The 25,358-nt window shown below is 38.9% G+C and overlaps 1 protein-coding gene across 3 annotated transcripts in view; it reads right to left on the bottom strand.

Annotated features, from left to right (window-relative positions):
- The window catches only part of LOC145997014 (uncharacterized), a 33,499-nt gene that overhangs the window by 705 nt on the left and 7,436 nt on the right, over positions 1 to 25,358 (bottom strand). For 2 of the 3 annotated variants that reach the window (XM_083133630.1, XM_083133631.1), the window contains exons 3-7: positions 21,622 to 21,774; positions 15,934 to 16,042; positions 8,094 to 8,293; positions 5,056 to 5,115; positions 1,587 to 1,697 (exon numbers count right to left, since the gene is read on the bottom strand). In XM_083133630.1, coding sequence (XP_082989756.1) covers positions 1,621 to 1,697; positions 5,056 to 5,115; positions 8,094 to 8,293; positions 15,934 to 16,042; positions 21,622 to 21,774 — 599 coding nt within the window. In that variant the 3' untranslated portion in view covers positions 1,587 to 1,620. The remainder of the gene's footprint in view (positions 1 to 1,586; positions 1,698 to 5,055; positions 5,116 to 8,093; positions 8,294 to 15,933; positions 16,043 to 21,621; positions 21,775 to 25,358) is intronic. The other variant, XM_083133632.1, reaches the window with a different exon arrangement.

Raw genomic sequence — 25,358 nt, 5'->3', positions numbered from 1 at the left:
ATTGATAATGATGATAACGGTGTTCGTACATGAAGTGTGAAGTAGAGATGGCTAAATCTATTTTAAAAAAATATGGAAAAATTGTTAAACTTCTCTCTCCGAAGTTCGGATTGCTTCCAAAATCCGGGTAGTAGAATTTTTGAATGAAGATTTTTAGATTTACCGGAATCATGATATTTTTGGCCATCCCTGGTGTGAAAGTAAGATATGTTAGGGGAAAGGTTCTGTTTGAGTAAGTATGTCTATCACCTCGAGAACAAAAATCTTGTCATTTGTAAGGATAGTAAACACAAAACAGCAGGAAGTACTTTGTGTTTTGTAAACCAAGAACATTTTTTTTTCCAGAAATCAATATTTGAACCGCAAGATCCAAAAAATTTAAAAGAAGAAATACTATGAAGAAAATAGAATGGATCCAGAACTGCTTTTTTTTTTCAGTTCTTTCAAGCAGTAACCGTGGGGAAATTTATGCTTTTGCTTATATTTTTTTTATATGCACCATTACTTCCACGTATTCTGTGCAAGTTGCGTTGCGATGCTCTTCAATATGTTTTTTTCTCTCAGAAAACAAGAGCGTTGCATGCTTTACAGTGCTGGACATTCTGAGAAGTTTCATCTTCATGTCACAGAAACCCTGCCGTGTTTGTAAACAAGGAGGCTGAAAAAAAAAAAAAGGGTCGGACCTTCAAAAGCGGGTGAAAAGCGGTCGAAGGACCTTGGATTCGCAGACTTGCTGCGATGAGCTGGCCCGCCACCATTGCACTCATGGAAAACGCAGCGGGATGGTTGGGAGGGGGGTGTAGAACTGGGCTCTCCTTTCAATGCACTAAACTTAGCGAGTCTTTTGCGTATTTTTAGCTGCTTAATGGTGTTACTTGACTAATTTCGCTCAAATATGCGAATATTCTGATTTATTTTTTCTTCTCTAAAATATTTAAAAAGCAATATTTTTATTATTTTGCTTTGTCATCGCCACATCTCCCGATGACCGGATGCCTCTCGTCATCATTCATCCCCATCTTCACGAATAGCCAAAAAGTAGCAGAAAAGCAAATTAAATCAACCAAATCAATCATTTATTTTTCAAGCTCCTACACCAGTGCAAGATGGCAGGGTAGACATAAAGATACAACTTCTCATACAACAATTTTTTTTTTTTTACAAGGGATACTTCAATATTTGGAAGAATGAATAAGCGTTTGCACATTATTATTCATTACTTTTTTAATAGTTGGGTGAAGGCAACTTTCAGACTGAAGTAATAAGATACATGTCGCTTGGAAATAATACTACCTTTTGTAATAATGTGACACCACGATAGCCTGCACATATCAATTGTCTCTTGGACTGGGTTGTTTTCTCAATAACATGTATTGTGTCGCCTTGTCTATTTTCCCATTAATAAGCCTATGTTGCTTGATGCGTGTCACTTTGGCATGAAACCCAAGTGTCACTTGTTGTCTCCAGCCAAAAGCTGCCTAATCTGCAACTTGTATTTTATATTAGATTGACATAATACTGTCACTGATGCTTTTTTTTTAATAAGAAATGTAAATCAAGTTAAAAAAGAAGAGAAAATATCATACCTGAATAGAATAGTGTTTGCTTATAGCAGGCATTTTAAACATTCCTGTGACGGGATAATAAAAAGACCACAATAACTCCAACAGCAATGATAACATTCTGACCCTTGCTATCTAAAATGAAAAGAACATTCCACTGTTTATTAAAACATGCTTTCACAAAGATATGCAAAACAAGTTAAAAAGAGTGTTCCAAAATTATTATCGGGGTTTCATAGTCGTTTAATTTCCCTTATGTGTGGGGTTATATGGGAGTAAACAACAACTCGACAAGTTTACATAGTGTACCTTATAAATGTCCCATGTGAGCACCTTCGTGACATGGCACACATCCATCTGGTAGTCCAATGGTTCTCAATGCTTTCGTTCGAGACACTTAAAATGCTTCCAATTGCAGACACATCCAGTTGTTTGAAACTTATTAAACCATTGACGAATGTTGTTATCGGACGGAGGATCACTTCCAAATCGCCATTGAAAAGCAGAACCACACCTTGCAAATTCAATGACACAAAAGGACTTCTGCAGTGGGGTTGCCATCTTGTAATACACGTACGCCGCTGTGACTGATGGGAAACTAATGATAGGGTAGCAAACCTCCACAGTCGTTCTTGTCCTACATGTACAATATCAGCATTCACCTTCGTCTGTTGCAATATACCAACTACTTGAAACCCTGATAATCATTTTTGGACATGCTGTATTTATGTTATGGTGCAAATAATCAGCGTAGTCAGTCAACTTACAAATAATTCATAATTGGGAAAAGAGGATCTACGGGAGGAGATAGCCACCATCACTGAAATAGCCGTGAAACATGGCTACACAGAAGAACAACTTTCCACTTGGTGCAGTAAAGTGGAAATACAGGTCAGACACCCTAACCAACCACAATCAACCCATCCGCAAGCAACCTCCAGCGGCCAATATAAATGGTTTGCCTTTCCCTATCATCCCACCACTTCCAACCGCATATCCAAAGCCCTTTTCCCATATGGCATCAAAGTAGCGCACAAACCCAATTCCAAAATAGCTGATAAACTGAACAAACACAAACGGTACTTCTTCTCCCCCCCTTGATAACCCAGGTGTATACGATGCAGAGTGTGAATGCAAGGCACATTACATCGGCAGGTCCATCAGATCTGCCAATGAAAGAATCCAACAGCACCTAGCAGATGCGAAAAAAGCCCAACCTACTACTGGTCTTGCTAGACATATCAGATACAATAGCCATAAAATTCAAAAGGTTCAAATCAAACACACTGCCCACATGCTCGTAGACACCAAAATCAAGGAAACGCATGCCATAATGCACTTCCCGCACAAGCTAAACATCGATAGCGGGCAAGTGCACCACACTTGGATTCCCCTACTACAACAGTTATCGCCCGGAAAAAGCAGACGACACAGACCCAGACGAACAGTTAACAACAGCGCACCTAGCGGCAGCCAGAGAACTACAAACAAAAGATGCACGCCAAGCAACAGTACAGCAAGTTCCAACGAGGATGGTGGGAGTAGCCACTGAAATTGATCGAAAAAGAAAAAACAGCTTAGCGGATAAAAGTGAGTACTAGTTTCTCCGTATTTACAAATAATATTAAAAATAAGAGGTTTCTTTCCTTTAGTGGCTACAACTCAATGTATCAAGGTGCTATACATCCATCTTTTTCAAGAGTTAAGTATGTAGATCAGTGGTTCTCAACCTTTTTCAGTCCGGGACCCACCTTGAAGGACATTACACTTGATAGGGCCCATTAGCATGGGTGCAGGCAGAATTACTTGTAGGTTTTGCACCCAGTTTATAATAATATTTTTGCCATCATAGAGTACTTTAATAAGCCCTCTTTTAGGCTTCATTCTAGAAAAGTAAATATGTAATGTAAAATACTAATTTACTCTAGTCTAAGATCTAACTAAACACACATGCTGAAACTGAAAATATTTTTTTTTTTTTTGCTCACTGAACTAATGTGACGGTTAGGGCTGCCTTTTCCGCATAAGCTGGGTTATGTTGACTTCAATGGTGGCAAACGTAAGTCGTAAATCTGAGTGTACGTCAAGTCTCAGAAGCAGAAGCTGCTTATGTTCACTGTCCATTTCATTGCACAGCACAGGAAAAAAGTATTGAATTTAATGGTCAAGCTTTTATAAAGTTTACGACTTCAACCGCAGGATTAAAAACAGTTTTGAAACCACTTGGCATAGTTTTAGCTGCCAATCCCTCTGGGTGAATAACAGAAATGTAGAGTTTAGACTATGTACAACACGGGTTGAATTTAAATTGTTAAAACAAAATATCTTTGTAATTTAAATATAATAGGTTTTTAAGACACTGTAAAGCGCCCAACTTCGCGATCCACCAAATGCCCCCTCGGGACCCAGCTGTGGTTCGTGCCCCATAGGTTGAGAAACGATGATGTAGATACTTAAATCTAATGTCAGTGGTGAAAGACAATAGCCAACAATATGAAAAGAATTAAGGTATAAAACCGTATGTTATTGAAAGCAGCTTTTCACATCCACCATAATCGATCATATCGGGTCTGAAGAATATCACAACACTAACGTTTCTTAGTTGAAATGCATTGGTGTCTGGAAGGGGGAGGGCAAGAAAAGGCCACACACCCGTGGAAAATGAATGTAAACCTAAAATACATTAAAAAAAAAGTGATTACATGGTCATCATAATGTATCCATTTACATTGTTGTGTACACATCTGAGTGTAGCAGATTTTGCTAAATTTTCATCAATTTTTTTATGCCGTCAGCAGAGTCATTTTTCCATATATCACTGTAGGACCACGCTATGGCCTACTTTGTGCCATTGGTTACCTTGAAGCAACGTCCCCATAGTGGATCTTAGCTTCTACAAGTCATAGTCACAAAGATTCACATCTGAATTATACAGGAGGGAGTTCTAGCAGTTCCCCTACAGAATTTGCATAATGGCACCTTGCCGTGCAGCACAATTCAATGTCTCAGTTCACTTGCAAGTTTGAGTGTTGTTATGTGCTATCTGTGCACAAAAGTGCACTTTCATGCACAGATAGGCTAATTGGGACGAGACCTGAAGTTTAAAGTTCCTTGTTAATTCCTCACATGTCCACCACCGATCTCCCCTTCACTAGCATGTGCCCGGTTGAGGATACTAACAGGATGACCAGATCCACTCTGCCGATTGATACTGGAAGTGCCTCAATGCAATTTGTTCTTTTGATGAAAACATTGTTTTAAAGTGCACTACTCAATATGGCTACAATCAGTGCAGTGCTGCCACCATATGTCAGTCTGTAGAACTATGACATGACACATGTACAGGTGGTAATGAAGCCATTATATGATTCCATAATTCACTGTTCTTACCAGTGGCAAACAATGGGCATATTGTTCAAAATCACTTTTTTTTTTTAAATGCTCCTTGTACATTTCACACATAATTTCATATCAGTCACAGTAGTGTACTTACCTTGCTTGCCACTCGCTGGAATAAGTCCTGAAGATACCCATGCCACAACATCAATAGCATCTGCAAAACATACACTATAATGTGATTTTTTTATTATTATTACTACACAAATAGTATTCCTACAAGACCATTTACAATGTGCAGACATCCTGCTTATGAACTTGCAAATCATCGGGTTAAAAAATTAAGAAATTGAATTTAAGTTTTGGGCTCCTCCTCCTCCTTTAATTGCCTCATGAGTACAGCAAGGTCAGTCAGTGTTTGACCTGGCCTGACCTAACACTGGCCTCGACATAAACAGAGATGCGGGTTGCTGAGTGCAATTGAAACCTTTCTTTTATTCATATTATGGGAATGAGAGACGAAATAGTAAATAATGACAGACACACTCACGGTTTCCATGAAGCTGTTTGTTTGTTTGTTCTATCATTTTCAGTAGCCACTGCCATGATCCTCATTGGAACTTGTTGCGTTGTTGCTTGGCGTGTTTCTGTAGTTTCTTGTTCCACGATTACCACTAGGTGCACTACTGGTCTGTCTGTGTCCTTGTCGTCACCTGTGTTCATTTCTGCAGTAGGGAAATCCATGGCTTGTCCCCTAACGATGTTCAGTTTGTGTTGGAAGTGCATTATGGCATGAGTTTCCTTGATTTTAGTATCTATGAGTGTGTGTGCACATATCGAATACAAATAGCTTGTAATTAACACTGGTGAGTGGCAACCAACATGGATGCAGACAGGTGACAGCAGCGCATCTAGCAGCAATCTTGGAACAAAAAACAACAGAAGCATGCCAAGCAAGAACACAACAAGTTCCAACAAAGATGAAATTCCACCGAAATTAATAGAACAAACCACAAAACATATTTGCAGAAACCATGAGTATCAAGCTTTTCTGTCATTATTTATTTTATTCATGAAAAAATTTAGTTCAACCCTGTTCACTGTATATGCTACATGCCTCATGAAGCATGGAAGTAGGGCTCCACACATTTTCAATCTTGGCTATAATGGAGCACCATGCTCCAGCCACTTTTACCCTCAGCTCTACCTCTTCCCCTACTGAATTTGCAGCATGGCAACTTGTGTTGTCGTGCAGGACAATCGAATGTCTCAGTCAGTATGAAGCAAGGCCGCTGTTAGGGGTGTGCGATGCATACCACCGCACAGGGCCTCGTGCTTCTAAATCAGTAATTCATTCATTTTTTGTGTGTGTAAGATTGCATTCGAATAGAGGGAAGAAAAACATAATTCCTGTGAAAAGGAAAAATCTGCCATAACAGTGTTGAATTTTCCGTAACGGACAACTGTCTGCCCATTCTTATCAAGCAATCAATCTGAATTCGTCGACAAGGAACAGCGACGTATTTGCGAATCCCACTTTCCTCGATTTCCTGTCATATATTATTCCACGACAGAGGACAGGCATCATAAAATGGTTATTTGTCTACTCTTCAAACTGAGGGACAACAAATTTGAGGGTGTCCCGCTCTGCGTTCTTCGAATTTACGATCTGGCCAAATTGAGAAAAGATGAAAAGAGGAGTCGGCATGAAGGTCCACTGGGTTAATTTCAAGCCCTCGTGTTTACAACTGCATCAGAGTTTCTCTGACGGCAAGATGAAATTGTATTCTAAATGATTGGTACTCCAGTAGCGCACGAAACACTTTTGTTTTAAAAAGTTATGACTGATTAGTATGGGTGTGGATTTGTAGGCACTAAAAACTCCTAAAACGAGTAGGCAAAGCATTACAATGATAAAAATATGCACTTTTCTGTTCTTTTGGGCTCATCGTGATGACGATGGTAGATGAAATTAGAACAAAGTTACTTTAGATTAAAAAAACAACTTAAATTTAAGTATACCTATTACGTACTGTGAAGAGGGCTACCGCGTAGCATAGTGGCTAGCGTTTGTGCGAGCGATCCCAGTGGGAATCTCGAAAATTTCTGTGTTGACCCAACATCGTGAGGACAATTGACGATCCTGAAACCTCGGTCATAAGAAAGTTGTTTGCCTGGATGTCACCTTCCTCTGCAGGGTGTCAAATTTTAAATTTCATTACTGGTAAAATGGGATACCACGATCAAATGCATGGGCATTACGATAGATAATAATTGCATAATACTAATAACCATGTTTGCTTTAGTGTAGAATTTTACGAGAAACTGATGATGTCAATATTTTAACTTCTGATAATACAGGGGCCTCATGGATATAGTCCGCACAGGGCAATCATGTTTCCTAACGGCAGCCCTGGTATGAAGTACATACTGTCTCCAACACACCTGACAGTGGATGGAATAGGAGACAGACCACTGAGTGGCAGGACAGGTTAAACCTAGACATGAGATGGGCATATACATGTACAACTATTTTCCAATAAGATGGGCGATGGGCATATCTTGTTCTTGGCTATACACTTCTATTGTGAATGAATGACTGGCTATATTCACACCGCCTCTCTTATACAAGTGTATTGTAACCATTTCTATCAAATTCCAACCGCTAGATGATGTATATTGTTTTCATCGCTTCTGGGTCGTTCTTGAACTCATGTTGTATTAGATTGAGCTTTTCCTTATTCTCATGAGAATTGCAATGAACAATTTATATGCACATTATGGAAATTCTGCAAGAATATTTTGCTTCAGATTTCCAATTTTCATTATGTAGATATTACAGATTGAAAATATGTTTTCATTAACTTTTATTGCAATGTTTTATTTGTAATTTCAATTTTTTTGTACAAAACAACTCATGCATATAAATTGTAACATATTATATATATATGTGGAAAAAGAACATCTTGTAGATTTCAGACAGATTTGTTAAATAATAACAAACTTAGAAACATATTTTCTATGGTTTTTAAGAACAGCAAAAAAAAAAAAAAACTCCAGTTTACGTGGAAAAACATGATATTTTCAGGCCAGTCTGCTAAGTGTTATGGGGGAAGGGGCGTAAACTGACAGAATCGACATCTTGCAGCTCTCTTGCCTTCCCATCACGCACACACATACACACACAATACGTACTACTTGTACCGCTTCCCGCAGCAAATGTTGCAGTTGTAGAGAAGAACACTGGAGTAGTTTCTATACTCTTTCCAAGAGGATTTCCTGCCAATGCTTTGAGCCGAAACTTAGTGCTTGCTTGTAAGTTTGATATTGTAATTGTTGTGGCATTTGTACTCTTATTAGAATACATTTCTGATCCTACTGCTTCCCAGAACACCCTGTGAAGAAAATAAATTGAAGATTTAATCTAGTTAAAGGCTAAATATTTTGATAAATATTTGTATTTTTCCTCATTTTACAAAAAAAACTGTCTCCATAGGATACCTGCAACAATGAGGATGAATGATGATTAAATTTTATTGATGAAGGGACATCTACAAAGAACGTCAATGCCCATGCCAAAACTTGAACCTGAGATCAGCACTCGACACCATTTATCAATGTATAATACATATATACTAGAGTGCTGCAATGAGCATTTTTCGCTCGAGCGGCAAATAGTTTGCACGGACAATGCTAGATGGCACACAGAATTGATAGTTCTTTCGCTCGAGCAAAAAATGATCAAACAAGCGAAATACACTCAAACTCTCGAACACTATTAGTACACGCATTTCCGTCATTTGTCTATGGTAGCAGGCCCTCAAATATGGATCATGAAATAAAAGGTGAAGTGAAATTGAAAAATAAGTTAACATAATCATCATCTCCATGTTTAAATGCAGTTTTGTGTACCTTACAGAGATATGTGAAAATGAAATAGATGATTATGGGCTGAAACTACCTAGACTGACATTTTATGTTTCTACAATTATTGTCACCTTGAAATGATGTTCGATTGAATATTATAACTGCACTTTATTATTTCGCAGAATATTATTATTCTTTTCGGTAAGTGAACAATGATGTACACGTACTTCTTGCACTGTGATACGATATTTGTAATTGCTTAGGCAGGTCTGTCAGCATGTGTATCCATTTTACGTTTCGGTCTGTAGATATTGCATATGTGCTGTATTTGAGTCTTACATAATGATATACAGAATTATAGGGTTTGTCCAGAAAGTAATGAGACTGGGTCCAGGAAATAAAATGTATTGATCCAATTGGTACAGCTTGTTAAAATTCTTCAAAGTACTCTCCTTGGTTATCGACACACCACTGCCAGCGTGATTTCCATGCAGCGTACGCCTCCTGGAAGTCAGCTTCCAACAACGCCCTCAGAACATCCGTCGTTGCTGCTTGGATGGCCAAAACATCGTCAAAACTGCGACCTTTCAAGCTTCTTTTGAGCTTGGGGAATAGAAAAAAGTCCGCTGGGCTCATGTCGGGACTGTACGTTGGCTGCAGCAAGATGGCAATGCCGATTCTAGTCAGTAATGACGTCACAACGAATGCGGTGTGACTCGGCATGTTATCGTGATGGAATTTCCAGCATTTGGCAATCTCCAGATGGACCCGATTGACTCTGTCTCGCAGCTGTTTGAGGACTTCCACGTAGTAAGTGGCATTGACAGCCTTCCTTCGAGGCAGAAATTCTTTGTGTTCCACCCCTTTCTTGTCAAAGAAGACAATGAGCATTGTCTTGATCCTGGACTTCGACATCCTTGCCTTTTTGGGGCACGGGGACTCCTTGGTGTGCCACTCCAAAATTTGGTGCTTGCTTGAAATCTCCATGCCAATGGAAAACCTGGGGTCTTGACAGGGCTTGGTCCTGGTAGGCCTCCTTAATCATGGTGAACGTCTCTGCAGCAGTTTTCCCAAGCTTGAAGCAAAATTTAATGATGTATCATTGCTCAAGTGAACGCTGCATTTTGAGCTTCCAAAAAGTCTCAACGTCGTTTTTAAACACGGTTCGCGCGATAAGCGACCCTTACTCTACCAGAGCTCGGAAGCGACTGATCCGGGTAGCGTTGGTTAGCTAAGACCCCCCCAACACCAATCCCGCTCGTGGCGGATGCGCTGTTGACGACTGGAGCGTCGTGTGGTGGCCAGTCTCATTACTTTCCGGACAAACCCTGTATTATTCAGAATTGTAATTGCATAGGGTGGTTTCCTTCCATGTATGGATTTTAGATTGACAGTGCTGCTTATTAGGCTCTGAAATACAGGATGTTGCCAATCATTCCACTACGAGTGCGGGAATGGGAGATTCGAACGAGTTTGAGCGAGTGAAAGTGGTCCAATGCAGTACTCTAATATATACATATGTGAACCATACCTAAATAAAAGAAACACCAGGATCTAGCCAAGATCTGAAAAATTAAACTCTGAGGCACAACAGCCTTCTAAGGAGCCAAGGCCTGACAGAGTGGCTTTCTCACTGCGTGATGCATTGTCAGCACACCACGTCCCATTGCCACTATGTTCTAGCTTTCATTCCCGGAGCCCACTAATTATGCCAAAATTTTGTCAACCCGGAACCACTTGCACCAAAGGTGAGAGCACTAACTATTTGGCTATGCGGGAGCCCATAACCAATATCATCACACCATTACATATACACAAAGTGGAACTTCATTTTTTTTTCATTTTTCAGGTGACCAACTGGAAACGCAGGAAAAAAGTAAAATAAGGAGGGAAATTGTCATTTTGACCTGTTGGAACCATATACAGCGTGAGCACAAAAACACTCCCTGGTTTTGAAAGGGTATAACTTTAATACCAAAAGTAGTATTCTATAGTAATGTTCACAGTAGTTGTAAAAACTCATAAAGTTTCCATGGTGTTCATTGGAATTACAAATGCTCAATGTGCGTGCCACCTGTTACGTGGGAAACATTGAGACGATAATCCAGCTCCAACCACACCTTCTCAAGCGTATCCGGTTTGATGAAGTTGACAGCTGTACTGATGCGTTCCTCAAGATGCTTCACGGTTGTGGGTAGTGGACCTGGTCCTTCACGAACCCCCAAAGGAAAAAGTCACAAACTGTCATGTCCGGTGATCGTGGGGGCCACTTGCATATTTTTTGATCACTGGGTCCAGCTCGTCCTATCCAACAGTGTGGGAGGTTGTCATTCAGAAAGCTGTGTACAGATTGATGCCAGTGTGGGGGCGCTCCATCTTGTTGTAGAATGTAGTCACCTCTCTCTGCAGCAAGTTGAGGAATTAACCAGTCACGTAGCATTGTTAAGTAGCTTTCACCTGTGATTGTTGGCCCCTCAAAGAAGAACGGACCGTACACTCGACGCTCTGACACTGCACAAAAAACATTCACCTTGGGTGAGTAACGTTCCACATCAAGAGTGGTATGCGGATGCTCGCTTCCCCAGATCCTAACATTATGCCTGTTCACTTTTCCACTCAAGTGGAAGGTCGCCACATCACTAAAAATGATCTTTGTCAGAAAGGTTTCATCTTCCTCCATTAGAGTGTGGATAGTTTCGCAAAACTCACGTCGCTTTACCTTGTCTTGTGGATATAACTTTTGAACCAATTGCAGCCGGTACGGATGAAAATGCAAACACTTCCATAAAATCTGGCTTACGGTAGTTTGTGGCACCTGCAACTGCCTGCTGGCTTGACGTGTTGATTTTCTGGGACTGCGTACAAAGGATTCTCGCACACGCTCCACAATTTCCTCAGAGATGGACGGTCGGCCAGAATATTCTTTTCTTTGATCACAAATGCATCCTCTCTCAACAAATGATTTATGCCACTGCAGAATGGATTTCTGTGTAGGTGGATCAACATTAAACTTCCGTTTAAATGTACACTGCACTCTCACAACACTGCTTGTTTTGGCAAATTTTAACATGCACCAGCTTCTTTGCTGCGGAGTGAATGCCATTTTCGATGTTACTGCCCTCTAGCTACCGAATTCACAACTAGCGATTCTGAAAAGAAGGATATTAAAATATTTTAAGTTAAATGAGCTTTGGATATCAATTTTATCAAAATATTCAAGTAACTATTAATTTTATGACATCTTGAAACCAGGGAGTGTTTTTGTGCTCACGCTGTACATAAATGTATAATGTGGGGAAAATATCAAATAAATCAGGGGGAGAGAGAGAGAGAGAGAGAGAGAGAGAGAGAGAGAGAGAGAGAGAGAGAGAGAGAGAGAGAGAGAGAGAGAGAGAGAGAGAGAGAGTGAGTGAGAGTGTAATATGTTAATTAATTGCTGGCCAGCTACAAGGTGTAGGGTTAAGTAATATGTTTGCATGAGTGTACTTTTATGTTATTATTGAATGTAAGTGTATATGCTTTTTTTTACCTCCCCGGTTGGGGGAGCTGGCTGTCTTTCAAAAGACCGTTGCAGTGGAATTTTCCAATGCTACGAGGTCTACGTCCACGCACGGATGTTTACCCTGACTCTAAAAAAGGCCAGTGGGCTTTAGCAAAAAAAACAAAAAAAAAACAGTGTTTCCCCATTGATCGACGAAAGAGAAACATCTCCTCAAGTTTAGTCCACTTATGGTAGCTAAACTGAATATAATAATGTAGAATCTGGTTATGCCAGCCCCTGTTGCTGTCCCAAGTCCCCTTTTAGAAAAAGCTTTGAATATGTGGATATTTCCGTATTGAATAATTGATGCCCAAAGGAAGGAGTGAAGGCGTAAGGAAATGCATTTGTAATGAACGGAATATAATTTAAGCTGAGGATAGGCCCACAGAGATAGTTATGCTAGCTCTGTGGTTTAGGGAAGTGCCGATGGTTATGCCATAGAGATTAGAGATTTGGTAATTTGGTCTATGCAGACATACATGGAAACGCTATGTAAAATATGTGTATATACCGCGTGAGGCACCTAAAAGTACCACCTGAAATAGCGAAGAAACCAGAAACAGTAGCGATGTGAGGTTTGAGGGAAACAATAATATCAAATGGGGCTCGTAAATCGGAGGTATGGGGTGGGTCGAAAAATATCGACAAATGGGGCATCTGGAGCAAAGTCATATTTTTTTTAATGGAACGATATATAATAACATGCATAATATAAAAGAGCACACGCAGAGAAACACAATGCCGTTGGTCTCATGCATCTACTGCACATAGGAACGAAGATATGGCCATGTGAAAATATGTAAACAAACTAACAAGTGGCCCACTTGACCGTCAGTGTAATGGCATGTAAGACTTCTCAGGTGCCTGAGAGAACTGCCTTTACGCAGAGCAAGTTTTGATAGCAGGTCCACGAGATCGTGTTAGTTCATAGCAAGCAGTCGTAGTGGTAAGAGCGAAGATTATGGGTTCACAAACATAGAAAAAGCGGACATGATCCTGATTTATGGGGAATGCCGAAAGAATGCCTCAGAAGCCTACCGTGTGTACGCAGACAGATATCTGGACAGACGACAGCCATCTCGACGTCTGTTTGGTAAGTTATTTATTAAATTAAGAGACACCGGAAGTGTAACACCATGAGCACGTGTGCGGAACAAGCCAACTACAGGTGAGGCAGGTGCAACAAATGTTCTCGCCGCTATTGCTGTGTATCCGCACGTTAGCTCCCGTGAAATTGCCAGGGATGCTGGGATGAGTCAGCGAAGTGTATTGCGCATTCTGCACACACACAAGTTTCACCCATATCATATCTCCCTCCATCAGGAACTTCACGGGAATGATTTTGTGGACCGTGTTCGGTTTTGCACATGGATGTTACGACACGACACACCTGATTTGTCACGTATCCTCTTCACTGACGAGGCAACTTTTACCAATCATGGAAATGTCAACCTAAGGAACATGCACTATTGGTCGGTGACAAATCCACATTGGCTTCGCCAAGTGGAACGCCAGCGCCCATGGAGTGTGAACGTGTGGTGTGGTATAGTGGGTGAAAATCTCATTGGCCCTTTTTTATACAAGGGACACTGAATGCTGACCGATACATACAGTTTTTACAACATGAACTGCCTGTACTATTGGAGGACATACCACTTCAGACAAGGAGGGAAATGTGGTACCAACATGACGGGTGCCCAGCTCACAGTGCGACGCGCTACAGCATGTGTGGAAAATACATTTCCAAATCGTTGGATTGGACGTGGAAGGCCTGTCAAATGGCCGGCTCGTTCTCCAGATTTGACACCGTTAGACTTTTTCCTGTGCGGAAAGCTGAAGGACATTGTCTACCGGGATGTGCCAACAACTCCAGAGGATATGCAACACAGCATTACTGCGGCCTGTAGGGACATTCCCTACGAGATGCTACATTCTGTGCAACGATCTTTGCGTGGGTGCCTCGTTGCCTGTATCGCAGCTGATGGCCACCACTTTGAACACACACTTTGACAGGTTTTCGCTTCTTACGCAGTGGTTCTTCGACATACTGTCATGGTCATTTTCATTATGCTGTAACACTGTCAAATACATGGTGCTGACGATGTCTACTGTATTTTTTCTTCATTTAACACGTTCTGTCTTCATCTTGTCCAATGGCTTCCGACATCTCATACTTGTACATGCTGTGGTACTGACGGTCAAGTGGGCCACTTGTTAGTTTGTTTACATATTTTCACATGGCCATATCTTCGTTCCTATGTGCAGTAGATGCATGAGACCAATGGCGTTGTGTTTCTCTGCGCACGCTCTTTTATATTATGCATGTTATTGTATATCGTTCCATTAAAAAAAATATGACTTTGCTCCAGATGCCCCATTTGTCGATATTTTTCGACCCACCCCATACCTCCGATTTACGAGCCCCATTTGATATTATTGTTTCCCGCAAACCTCACATCGCTACTGTTTCTGGTTTCTTTGCTATTTCAGGTGGTACTTTTAGGTGCCTCACGCGGTATAACTACGTATAATAAACCAATATATTCTACTAGAATGTTATGATTTAAAGAACTATGTCCATTTAACAAGTCGTATATTCACTTTCTGTACATGTGTAAACAAACCAGGGACATAAAAATATAAATTCTATGTGAAACCCCCCTTTCGTAATTCCGGCGCAAATATAATCTGCTCGCTTGGCACCCAGGGTGAGGTGAAAGGAGAGATTAGAAGGATTAAGTAAGAGGAAATCCAGAGGACGGGATAGATACGAGGGATAGGGGGGGCCGACACTTTCACAAAGCGAAGTAAAATAAACTCAATCAATCGGTGTCCATTGAGAATCTTCTTTACTCTTCTGGACGTGAGTGCTATAAACAGACAGACAATTCAAAAATTGTACACAAATGAGAAGATGTCATGAAGAAAGCTCTGGCATTTGAACTAACGAGGAACATCTGTGTACGAAACTTACGATGACAGGCATACACAATGATCCGAATATGAAGATTTGCTAATTTCTCCAGCTTCCTGAACCAGTTCAGCAACCAATCTGCAACAAAGTTTGCTTTGTGTCCCAGAAAGAGAATAATGAAAAACAACTGATAGATGTACCAAGTTCACTGAATAAACACTATTGCAATCTGCGGTGAGTGCCACATCAGAGATGGAAAATCTAAGGTCTACTAAGAACAAATTAACTATTTTTTGAAGCTATGTTATTTTCTGCATTGTAAATAAATTTTCTCATGTAGTAATATATTTTGAAACACAAACAATTTGAAACAAAAATGTAATAAAGAAGGAGGAAAATAATAAACAGATTAGTAGAAATACAAAAAAATAATTTTAAGAACTATAAAGTGGTGAATGAATGGGAGAGGAAAGAAGAGTTTGCAGGATTCTTGTTGGAAAACCTGATGGTAAGAGACCTGTAAAAAACCAAGACTAAGATGGAGGGATAACGTTGAGATGGACCTAAAGGAAATCCAGTAAGGATGGAAAAGATTGGATTGATCTTGCCCAGGAGAGGGACAGATGGAAGCTTGTGTTGCTGGTTCATATACCAAGTAAAAATGCTAAAAAAAATACTGATGATTCAGATTTCATGAACCAGTATCTACGTACATGTAGTATGTCACAGTCTTTGCATGTTTCTCTGGTACATCCCACGAAATGATAACTGAATCTGAAGTTTCATTGTCCACCCGAATGTCCCTTGGGGGTCCTGGCAGTTCTACAAAACAATGGGACACACATTTTATTTTGATTATTGACATACAGGACAAAGTAGTTGAAAGCATGAACATACATTAACCATAATTTTTGAAAATTTTTAATGATTATGATTCATCTTTAAACCTAATTAAGTGAAATATAAATAGGTCTATAAGAATTTAGTAACATTGGTGTGCACACATAGTTGAAAGACTTGTGCATTCTTGGTATATCTTCATCACATTGCAATGTGAGTAGTTGCTTGTAAAAGTTTAGGAAGTTAAATGTTTTAGTTTTGTGATTTAATGTAAACAAATACTACATGCTCTTTTCTACTGGGGATGCACATTCAAAACCAACTATGTGAATCCAAAGATATCAGAATATGAATCCAGTATGATGCATAACCTGAGACTTAGATCTGAATCCTAAACTATGGACACAAAATAATCAATCAAGGATCTGAAGTTCAAATCCCAAATCATCAATCATCATTATGGACTTCATATATACTAATAGTGTATGTGCTGCTTGTAAAAAAGTTTGAGCACTGAGATCTAACCCTGCTCTCAAAAGTACATATTAAACAGATATGGCACATATTATTAAAATAATTTATGGCATTTAAGAAATAGATTTTAAAGAAATTGCACTTCAAAATGCGATGCTTGTTCCAAGTGTCTACATTTTACTGTTCCAAAGATATTGATGATTGTGTTAAGAACCACAAATGCAAATTTCATTACCTGCCATGATGGAAACATGGCCACCATTTCTGAACCACACATGATATAAATATAAGTATAAATCAAATATTATTAGTTTTAAACTATATAGCATTATGTGAGATTTAGAGGAACGTAAGTTGAAAAATGTTGTGTTCGGTTTTTTTAAGTGTGTACATTAGAGTCAGATAGACATATCCCCACCCCAATCCTAAAAACCCTGTAAATTGAAGATTTGTGACTCCACACTATTACTAAAGATAAGTATAGACAGATGCATCGATTTGACTCCAAATACAGTTCTTCAAAGTGAGAAGACACGTTTAGAAAAACAAACACTGCAAATTTGGAGTTACGTTCCCCTGTTCTCATATGACAATAGGTGAAATCATACACACCCACAAAAACATACTAAAGTGGTCAAGCGGCAAATTAATTTAAAATCAGACCACTTTATAAGGATCAATCCTCTTAAATATATAAACAGTTAATTGTCCAACATTTCTTCGTCCAATACATGGCTTTGTGTTGTCATATTAAGTAGCATGTTCCTAGAATACTTTTTAAAAAATGTTTAAGTCCATTTCATGCTGAAATAGGCTAATCAGGACTGGAATTACAGTTTAAAGTGGGATCTGAACCATTATGTGCCTCCACCAAGGATCGAAATGAGGATCCCTTGACTTCCAGGGAGCAGTCGCTTATGACTACACCATCGACTATGACCTAGAATACTTATTTATTTATTTGAAAAATCCTGAATACAGAGAGAGAAAAAATCAATTTTATAGCAGGAAATCAACAGATAAAAAAGAAATTAACAAATGAGAAGCATGGGCACACAAACATATACATATATGACAAGAATAAAAACAATAACAACTTGGGCACAACAAATATTAATTGCTCTTCAGCTGCTTGGTGCACACCAATCTAAAAGCCTGCTTGGCAGTGGCATATGCTGGGTTCAAAACCTAGGCTATCTCTTCATATCATAATGTTCAAATGGGAGGCTCTTTTTCGTTCAATTTCTTGGATTTTAAGGTGATGTGACATTGCGATTAAAAATACGCACATTACAATTTACTAATAATTATAAAAAATATCACTGTTTCATTAATATAGAAACAATAAGGAAAACATTTCAAATATTTCATGGTTATTTATAAAATATGGAGGCCCATATTGTGAAATATTTATGTAGGCCTACGTGCGAGAATAAAATATACGTGTATATAAACTTCTTACCTTGAATATTTAATTTGAACAAGAACTTCACTCTTCTCTTGGTTATCTCTGTAGTAAAATGGTTATTAGCACAGCGCACTACGATGCCAGGGGTCCTAGGTTCAAATCCAGGCGTGGAAATGGGTATTCTTTGTGAATGTCCCTTCATGAATTTTATTGTATCGTCACTCATCCTCATCATCGCGATTAGCTAAAGTGGCAGAAAAGCAATGCAAAATAACAAATCAAATCCATTCTTCTCTTCTTTGTGATGCCAGAGGCCTGCATATCTTCATGATTTGAAGCTTATCCTCATGCAAAAGCTGAGTAAATTGTTTCGTCAATAGTTCATTCATTATGTCACTGATTTTCATTCACTACACGATGCAGCACAGATCATTCAAAACATATATACGTAATTCACTCACTCAATATACTTAAGAAAATCCACGCAGTAAGAAACCTAATTTTCTTAAACTTCCTTCAACACGATTTTCACTTGCAAAATGCCCTTTGTCATCTCCGGCCAGTCAGTATACCCCAGTCAGTCATAAACAAAGCAGCAGAGGGGTTGAAAACATCATAAAGCGTGGTTGGTTGAAGGTCAGCAGCCTGTGAGTTCTGCATGTGTTTGATGGGACAGTGTTGTTTTGGCCTAGAGGACAAATTCCCTATCACATGCCAGCCACTCTTTTCCCGTTCCTGTAATAGTAGTTTTGTTTCAAAATTTCCCTTGCCTGGGAAAAATCCCATGCTGGTTAGCGAATTGGCATCGCTGTGAGGTTTAATCACTGTTGTAAAGTGAAGACTTCCCATTGCACACTTGGGTTTGGAAGCTACTACAAATACGTCACCGACAGCCTCCAGGCGCTTGTCGGGGAAGAATTTAACCGATGAAACCTGGTGGTAGTTTTAGAGGCAAGGAGTCCATCCCCATGTATAGAATGACCACAAGGGGAAAAACTTTGGACGAAAAGTCCCCATGCAGCTTTCCCTTCTTCCATTCATCTCGCGCCATAAGGAAGCATGGTCCACTCTCCCCCTCCCCTCCTCGCGGGAGTACAGTGCACATGAGCCGCGGGTTTTATACTATCGTTTTCTCCCGCGGTCGTTATTTGAGAGTGAAGCATCAGTCACATTTGCTAGTCAATTATTTCCTGTATTTAATCTGGGCTTTGGCAATAGCCTAGGTAGCCTAGAATATACGCGCCTGCTGCTTGGATAGATGGAAGCCTGGAGGATTGTTTAATGAATAGTACATGGTTCGTAGCCTATGCAGAAGTGATTTTTGTTCTATGGATAGCCTTGAAGCTCTTGTGTAAAAGAAGTTGTTGCATTTGCTGTTGGTTCGTGGGATCCATATGTGAAGAAATGGCAAGAGTAGTATAAACTTGTCTATTCATAATTCTGTAAAGAAATGTTAAATCTGAAACTCGACCACGAAGAGAAAGATCGTGAATCTGTAGAGTGGTAATAGACACCAGGCTGTGTAAATGTCCCTTTCCTTTTGTTCCTTGTCCTTTTGTGAAAGCAACTCTACTGTACTGTTAATGAAAAATTTGAGCAACGCTACCAGTTATCAGGACACTATATGAGTCCTGAACTGGTAGCTGAAAGGGTTGATTGGTTTAATTGTGTTCAGCTGTCATTATTTACTTTCATGCCCCAAGATGCCGAACATAACTTGCAACACCAAACAAATGAAGAATCTGCTGCAGAATTTATAATTTGACCTAGTTTACCGCAATAATTCTTATTTATTGTATACATATGTATATTTATTATTAGGGCTGAGCCAATACCAGTTTAAACCAATGTCAATACTTTTATCAATTTCCACCAATACCAGTGACGTGCACTGAGGAGTAGCTAGTCTAGCAGAGATAGATCAATCAATCTCACATCTCGAATTATATTCAAATCACAATATTTATTGTCTTGTTAAAGCCACCACAGCTCATATGCAACACCTTCTTTTCCACGTGCTTCTCGTCCATCGGTGTTCTCCACGGGCAAAGCTGGCTGGATACCCTAGCTCGCTCTTCTTCCGCCAGACCAGTTTCCAGGAAGAAACGGCCGGCCCAAGGAAGAGGAAGATTTCTACCTCTACCTCCCTTTCCCCCTCTCCCCACTGCAATGGTTGAAAGCCCAGGCTTTCAGGTCCCGCAGTCTATCTCCTATAGGACAGATAGGGGATTGGTTTCTCATAGATATTTTTGTAAATCCTCTAAAGAACTCAGGGTAACATTCTCTGCAGTACTTATGTTCTCTGTGTTTACACAACCTTTTACATGTTGTACAATATGTGTGTATGTATAATATGGGATGTAGTTTTATTATTTATGAAATGGGAACGTGTTATGTGCAGACAATAATGTTATGATTTCTTTCTTCTTTTTTTCTTTATTTTTCAAGTATGAAATATATAATGATTAAATTACAAATATGTGCTCAGGCTCTCTCTGACTTTCGTTTTAGTAGTGTTTTATTTAAATATACTACTCTTTGTCTCTAACAGTCATAAATACGGATGTATTTATTTGGGCAAGAGAATGCGTGTTCTGCCACATTTGGTTATCGCGAAAATGAGGATTGAGTGATGATATGATGAAATTGGTGAAGGGACCTCATATGAACAATCCAGGCCAGGATTCAAACCCGTGATGAGTGTGCATTCTTGTCTATGTGTTGCAGTGAATAATGAAATAATTTGGAATGAAAAATGTATCTCAGAACTCAAAAAGTCAAATGAATATCATTGAAGAAACTACAAAAAAGTGTGTTGTGTTTTGTTACCTGTCACCAAATCAACCAAGCGTGGGGGAGTGGTTATCACAGCACGCTACGACACCAGGATTTCCGGGTTCGAACCCCGACCCAGGCATGGGCGTTCCCTGTGCTCGTCCCTTCATCAATTTCATCGTATCTTCGCAATTAACCAAATGTGACAAAAAAGCGACGCTAAGTAACAAAAATGAAATCAAATCACTGATTGATTGCTCAATTTGATTTATTTTACTTCACTTTTCCGCCACCTTTGGTACGACAAAATTGATGAAGGGACACACACAAAGAACACAAATGGCCAATCCGAGATTCGAACCCAGGATCTCTGGCTTAGAGTCAAATCAAATAGTTTTTTTTATTTTCGAATGTGGGTGGGGGTTACATTTACTTTTTTCTAGTACTCATTCATAATTTTGGAATCTTTTCCTGTTATTAACATTCTTATTTTTTGTAGGAATACTGGCCCTAAAGGGAGGAGGGGTGTGACCCACACCAACCCCCCCCCCCTGAGCACGCCACTGACTGCTACCCCAAGTGTCGATGTCACCGCACGTCACTGTAATTAGATGTAATAGAAATAAAACAGCAATGCAGGCATTCAAGTAAAACAAGAACAGTTTACCAGTGGTAATCTAAGAATTTAGGTAACAAGGTTGAATATGGCACTGGTGAAGAGTCCTGAGTTGCAAGTACCAGTCAAAGGACCTGGTTCATTGTTATTTTTAATGCACAAACACGGCAACAAGCAACATTAAATTAAAGCAACTGATGTTGTTCACAGAACGTTCACATTCCAAGAGCTCTCAAAGTCACCTGGCAGTAGATTTGGCATTCAGGATAATGAACAATAGCACCTTACCTCTAAGGAAGCAGTCCGTGATATGGTTCACATAAGGAAGAATTCTGTCTGCACCACACTGATTACTGTTGCCAATGGAACCTCCTAGACACCAACTGCTGCAATCTTCAGGAACATGCTGCTTCAGGCAGCATTCTCTGTGATCAGATTTATCTGATGGGTAAAAAAGACTTGTTTGTTGTAACATGGTGGATGTCCTATGACCAAGACAATAAAAATTACTTCGTATAAATATGTTACACTAAACATTTGTAATTATACAGTTCTGTGTACAGTTAAGGAAGAATGTCAATAATTACGGACATTCATCAAGATGTTGAAAACTACAGGACCATTACAGTCAGGATGAAAATTTTATTAATATTACTATTTATTATTATTATCATCATCATTATTATTACTACTATACGAAAAATCAGGAGAAAAATGCAGCACTTTGGTACTTGAAAATGAAACTGAGTAGATATTAAGTTTACGACTGATTTGAGTTGTTTTATTTTACTTCGCTTTTCTGCTATTTTGAGCTAATTACAAAGATGAGGATGAATGATGAGAAGATGAAATTCATGAAGAGACAATTACAAACACACACTACGCAACATAACCCATGTAACCAGAACCATTGGGCCAACCACAGTTTTTACGAGGGCTATTTTTCTTGTAGTGGCAACATTATTGGTATACACTTGCCACTTGTCACTGGGACAAAAGACGATCGGGTTTTGTTTAGTCTTGTCTACGGATCATGTGTAGGTGTTTGGTGCTAAATAGTACTGTTGTGTGGTAGTTGGAAGACGTTAAAGTTAAGTGTATGATGTATAACTCGGTACTGAGCAACATTCCCAGGAGCAGAGCTCTATGCTGCCTAGCGCATCCCCGGGTTGCGGATAGGGAAACGGCCTACAGGTATATAGGCTAGCTGCGACAAATACGCAGTTGCGGACAAGGAGCGTCAGTGTCAACAGGATGTGGAGAGAGTTATTTCTGGCAGGATAACTCTAATTTAAAAACCACAAAAATCCAGCTACGACACTGAGACATGGCGAGTAAGTGCTGCCATTAAATAAGCACTGCCCCTGCTGCCTTGCAGGTAAGGGAGGGATCTCTAAAGGTTAAGGGAAGGAAAACTCTGACAGAAAACCAAGGGGTAGGAAGAGCTCTTAGACGTGGTCAAGCCAGTCGGGGTAGGAACCCCGAACACAAATCCCTGGTCCTCCAGGTTGGGGGTTGGGCGTAAGGCCGGCACCCTTATCCCGTAAAACAACCTCTCGCTACGAACTCTCAGACAAACAAACCTGGACGGATCTATCAGAGATGACCCACGCAATGTAAAAGGCTAAGGAATATGGATTTTAATGTGGCAACTTGGAATGTCCCATGCTCCAAATGGGCAAAATGAATGAAATTGCAGATGAATTAATAAAGTATAACATGCAAATAACAGCACTACAAGAGATAAGATGGAATGGGGATGGATGGATTAAAAAGAAAGAATTCTCTTTTATGTATAGCGGGAATCCAACAACCAAAGGAAGAAACGGCACAGGTTTTGTAGTTACTGGAAATGTGAGGAAATGTATACTCGGATTTGAACCAATAAGTGACCGAATATGTAAATTAAGAATAAAAGGAAAATTCAACAATATGACACTGATATGTATATATGCACCAACTGAAGATACAAACAAAGAAGATATAGAGCAGTTCTATAGTGAACTGCTAGATGTATGCAATAGAGTATCGAAACATGATACACTAATTCTATTGGGAGACTTTAATGCAAGAATAGGTAATGAATCCAGCAACAGCGGAGTATCAGGCAGATTTTCCCTACACAAAGAAACAAGCGATAATGGGGAAAGGCTGATACAACTAGCACAGTTACAAAACCTTGATATAAGTAGTACTAGATTTAAACACAAAAAAATCCACAAAGGGACTTGAAAAATACCCGGCGAACAACGATGTAATGAAATTGATCATGTACTGGTCAATAAGAGGAGAGCTACATTAATATTTGATGTCAAAACATATAGAGGACCTAGCTGTGATACGGATCATTATCTTGTCAGATCTAAAATAAGACAAAGAATTAGTATGGTTAACGAAAGAACATACAAGAAAACTAAGAAATGGAACACAGAAAAATTGAAAAATCTTCTATACAAAACAAATACAGACAAGAAATACAAACGAAACTTGATGAAACAGGAGAGGAGGATGATGTAGAAGTGGAATGGGATAATTTAAGAAACATCATAGATAGTACAGCTAATTAAGTTTTAGGAACCAAAGCATATGAAAAAAATTATGATGGTATGATGAAGAATGTAAAAAGGTTGTTAAAGCAAAAAACTAAGCCAGAAATAGATGTCTTAATAGGACTACAAGTTCAAATAGAGAAGAATATGAAAAACATGGTAAGAAAATATGTAGAAAAAAGAAACGTCAAGCAATAAAAGCACAAATGGAAATGTTACAAGAACTAAACACCAAAAAAGAATATAGAAAATTCTATCGAACTCAGAAACTTATAACACACCAGTATAAACGAAGAAGTAGACACTTAAAATCCAAAGATGGTCAAATCCTAACTGAACAAGCAGAAATAATGAATAGATGGAAAGAACACTTCCAGGGAGAGAAACACAACCAGGATTTTGAAGTACCCTACTGGAATGTAATGAATCAACAGGATAATGGAAACATATTAGTTGATGCACCAACATATGAATAAGTAAAGACGATAATTAAAAACTTCAAAAAAATGAAAGCACCAAGAATTGACAATATTAACATGGAACTTATACAAGCAGCTGGAAAAGAAATGTCGCAGAATACATAAACTTATAATTAATATATGGAATACAGAACAAATACCAAATTATTGGAATATAGCACTGGTGTGCCCTATACTTAAAAAAGGGGATAAAACAGTCTGCAAAAATTATAGAGGCATATCATTATTAAACAACCTTTAAAAAAATACTTGCAGCAATAATTAACATCAGACTAACTGACTATGCTGAAGATATTATAGGAGAGTATGAAAGCAGATTTAGGAACAACAGAAGACCTACAGATAACATCCTGATGATGTGTTTGATTTTCGAGAAATGCTACGGATATGATATAGATTTGCATGTTTTGTTTATTGAATACCAAATAAATTAGTAAGATTAATCCAGATGACAATTCAAAACACTAGAACCTCAGTTAAAATAGAAAATGTAAGATCTCATTTTTTTGATATTATGACAGGGGTCCGCCAGGAGATCCTCTTTCAGCAAAGTTATTTAATTTAGCTTTAGACTCAGTAATTAAAAAATTAGATACAAGAGGAGATATCAGTACTAGACTAAAACAAGTCACAGCATATGCTGATGACGTAGCTATTATAGCAAGAACTAAGAAAGCTCTTTCAGAAACATTTGTAAGTGTAGTAGAGGAAGCTGCAATAGTAGGACTCCAAATTAATGAAAGAAAACTAAATATATGAATATTAATAGATCAAATATGGATAATAATAGATCAATGCTAATAAATAATTACTCCTTTGAGCGTGTTAGTAATTTTACATACCTTGGATCTACACTTAATGAAAATAATAAAATACAATCTGAAATAGACGTAAGAATAAAATAAGGTAATAAGGCCTATTACGCAAATACATCCCTGTTAAAATCGAAATTTCTGAAACGAAATACAAAAATGAAGATATATCTTACTATGATAAG

This window comes from Lepisma saccharinum, chromosome 13 (genome assembly GCF_977018435.1).
Source record: "Lepisma saccharinum chromosome 13, izLepSacc3.1, whole genome shotgun sequence".
Classification (NCBI taxonomy): domain Eukaryota; kingdom Metazoa; phylum Arthropoda; class Insecta; order Zygentoma; family Lepismatidae; genus Lepisma; species Lepisma saccharinum.
Note: the sequence above shows the minus strand (reverse complement) of the source record. Positions and strands in the feature narration are given on the sequence as shown.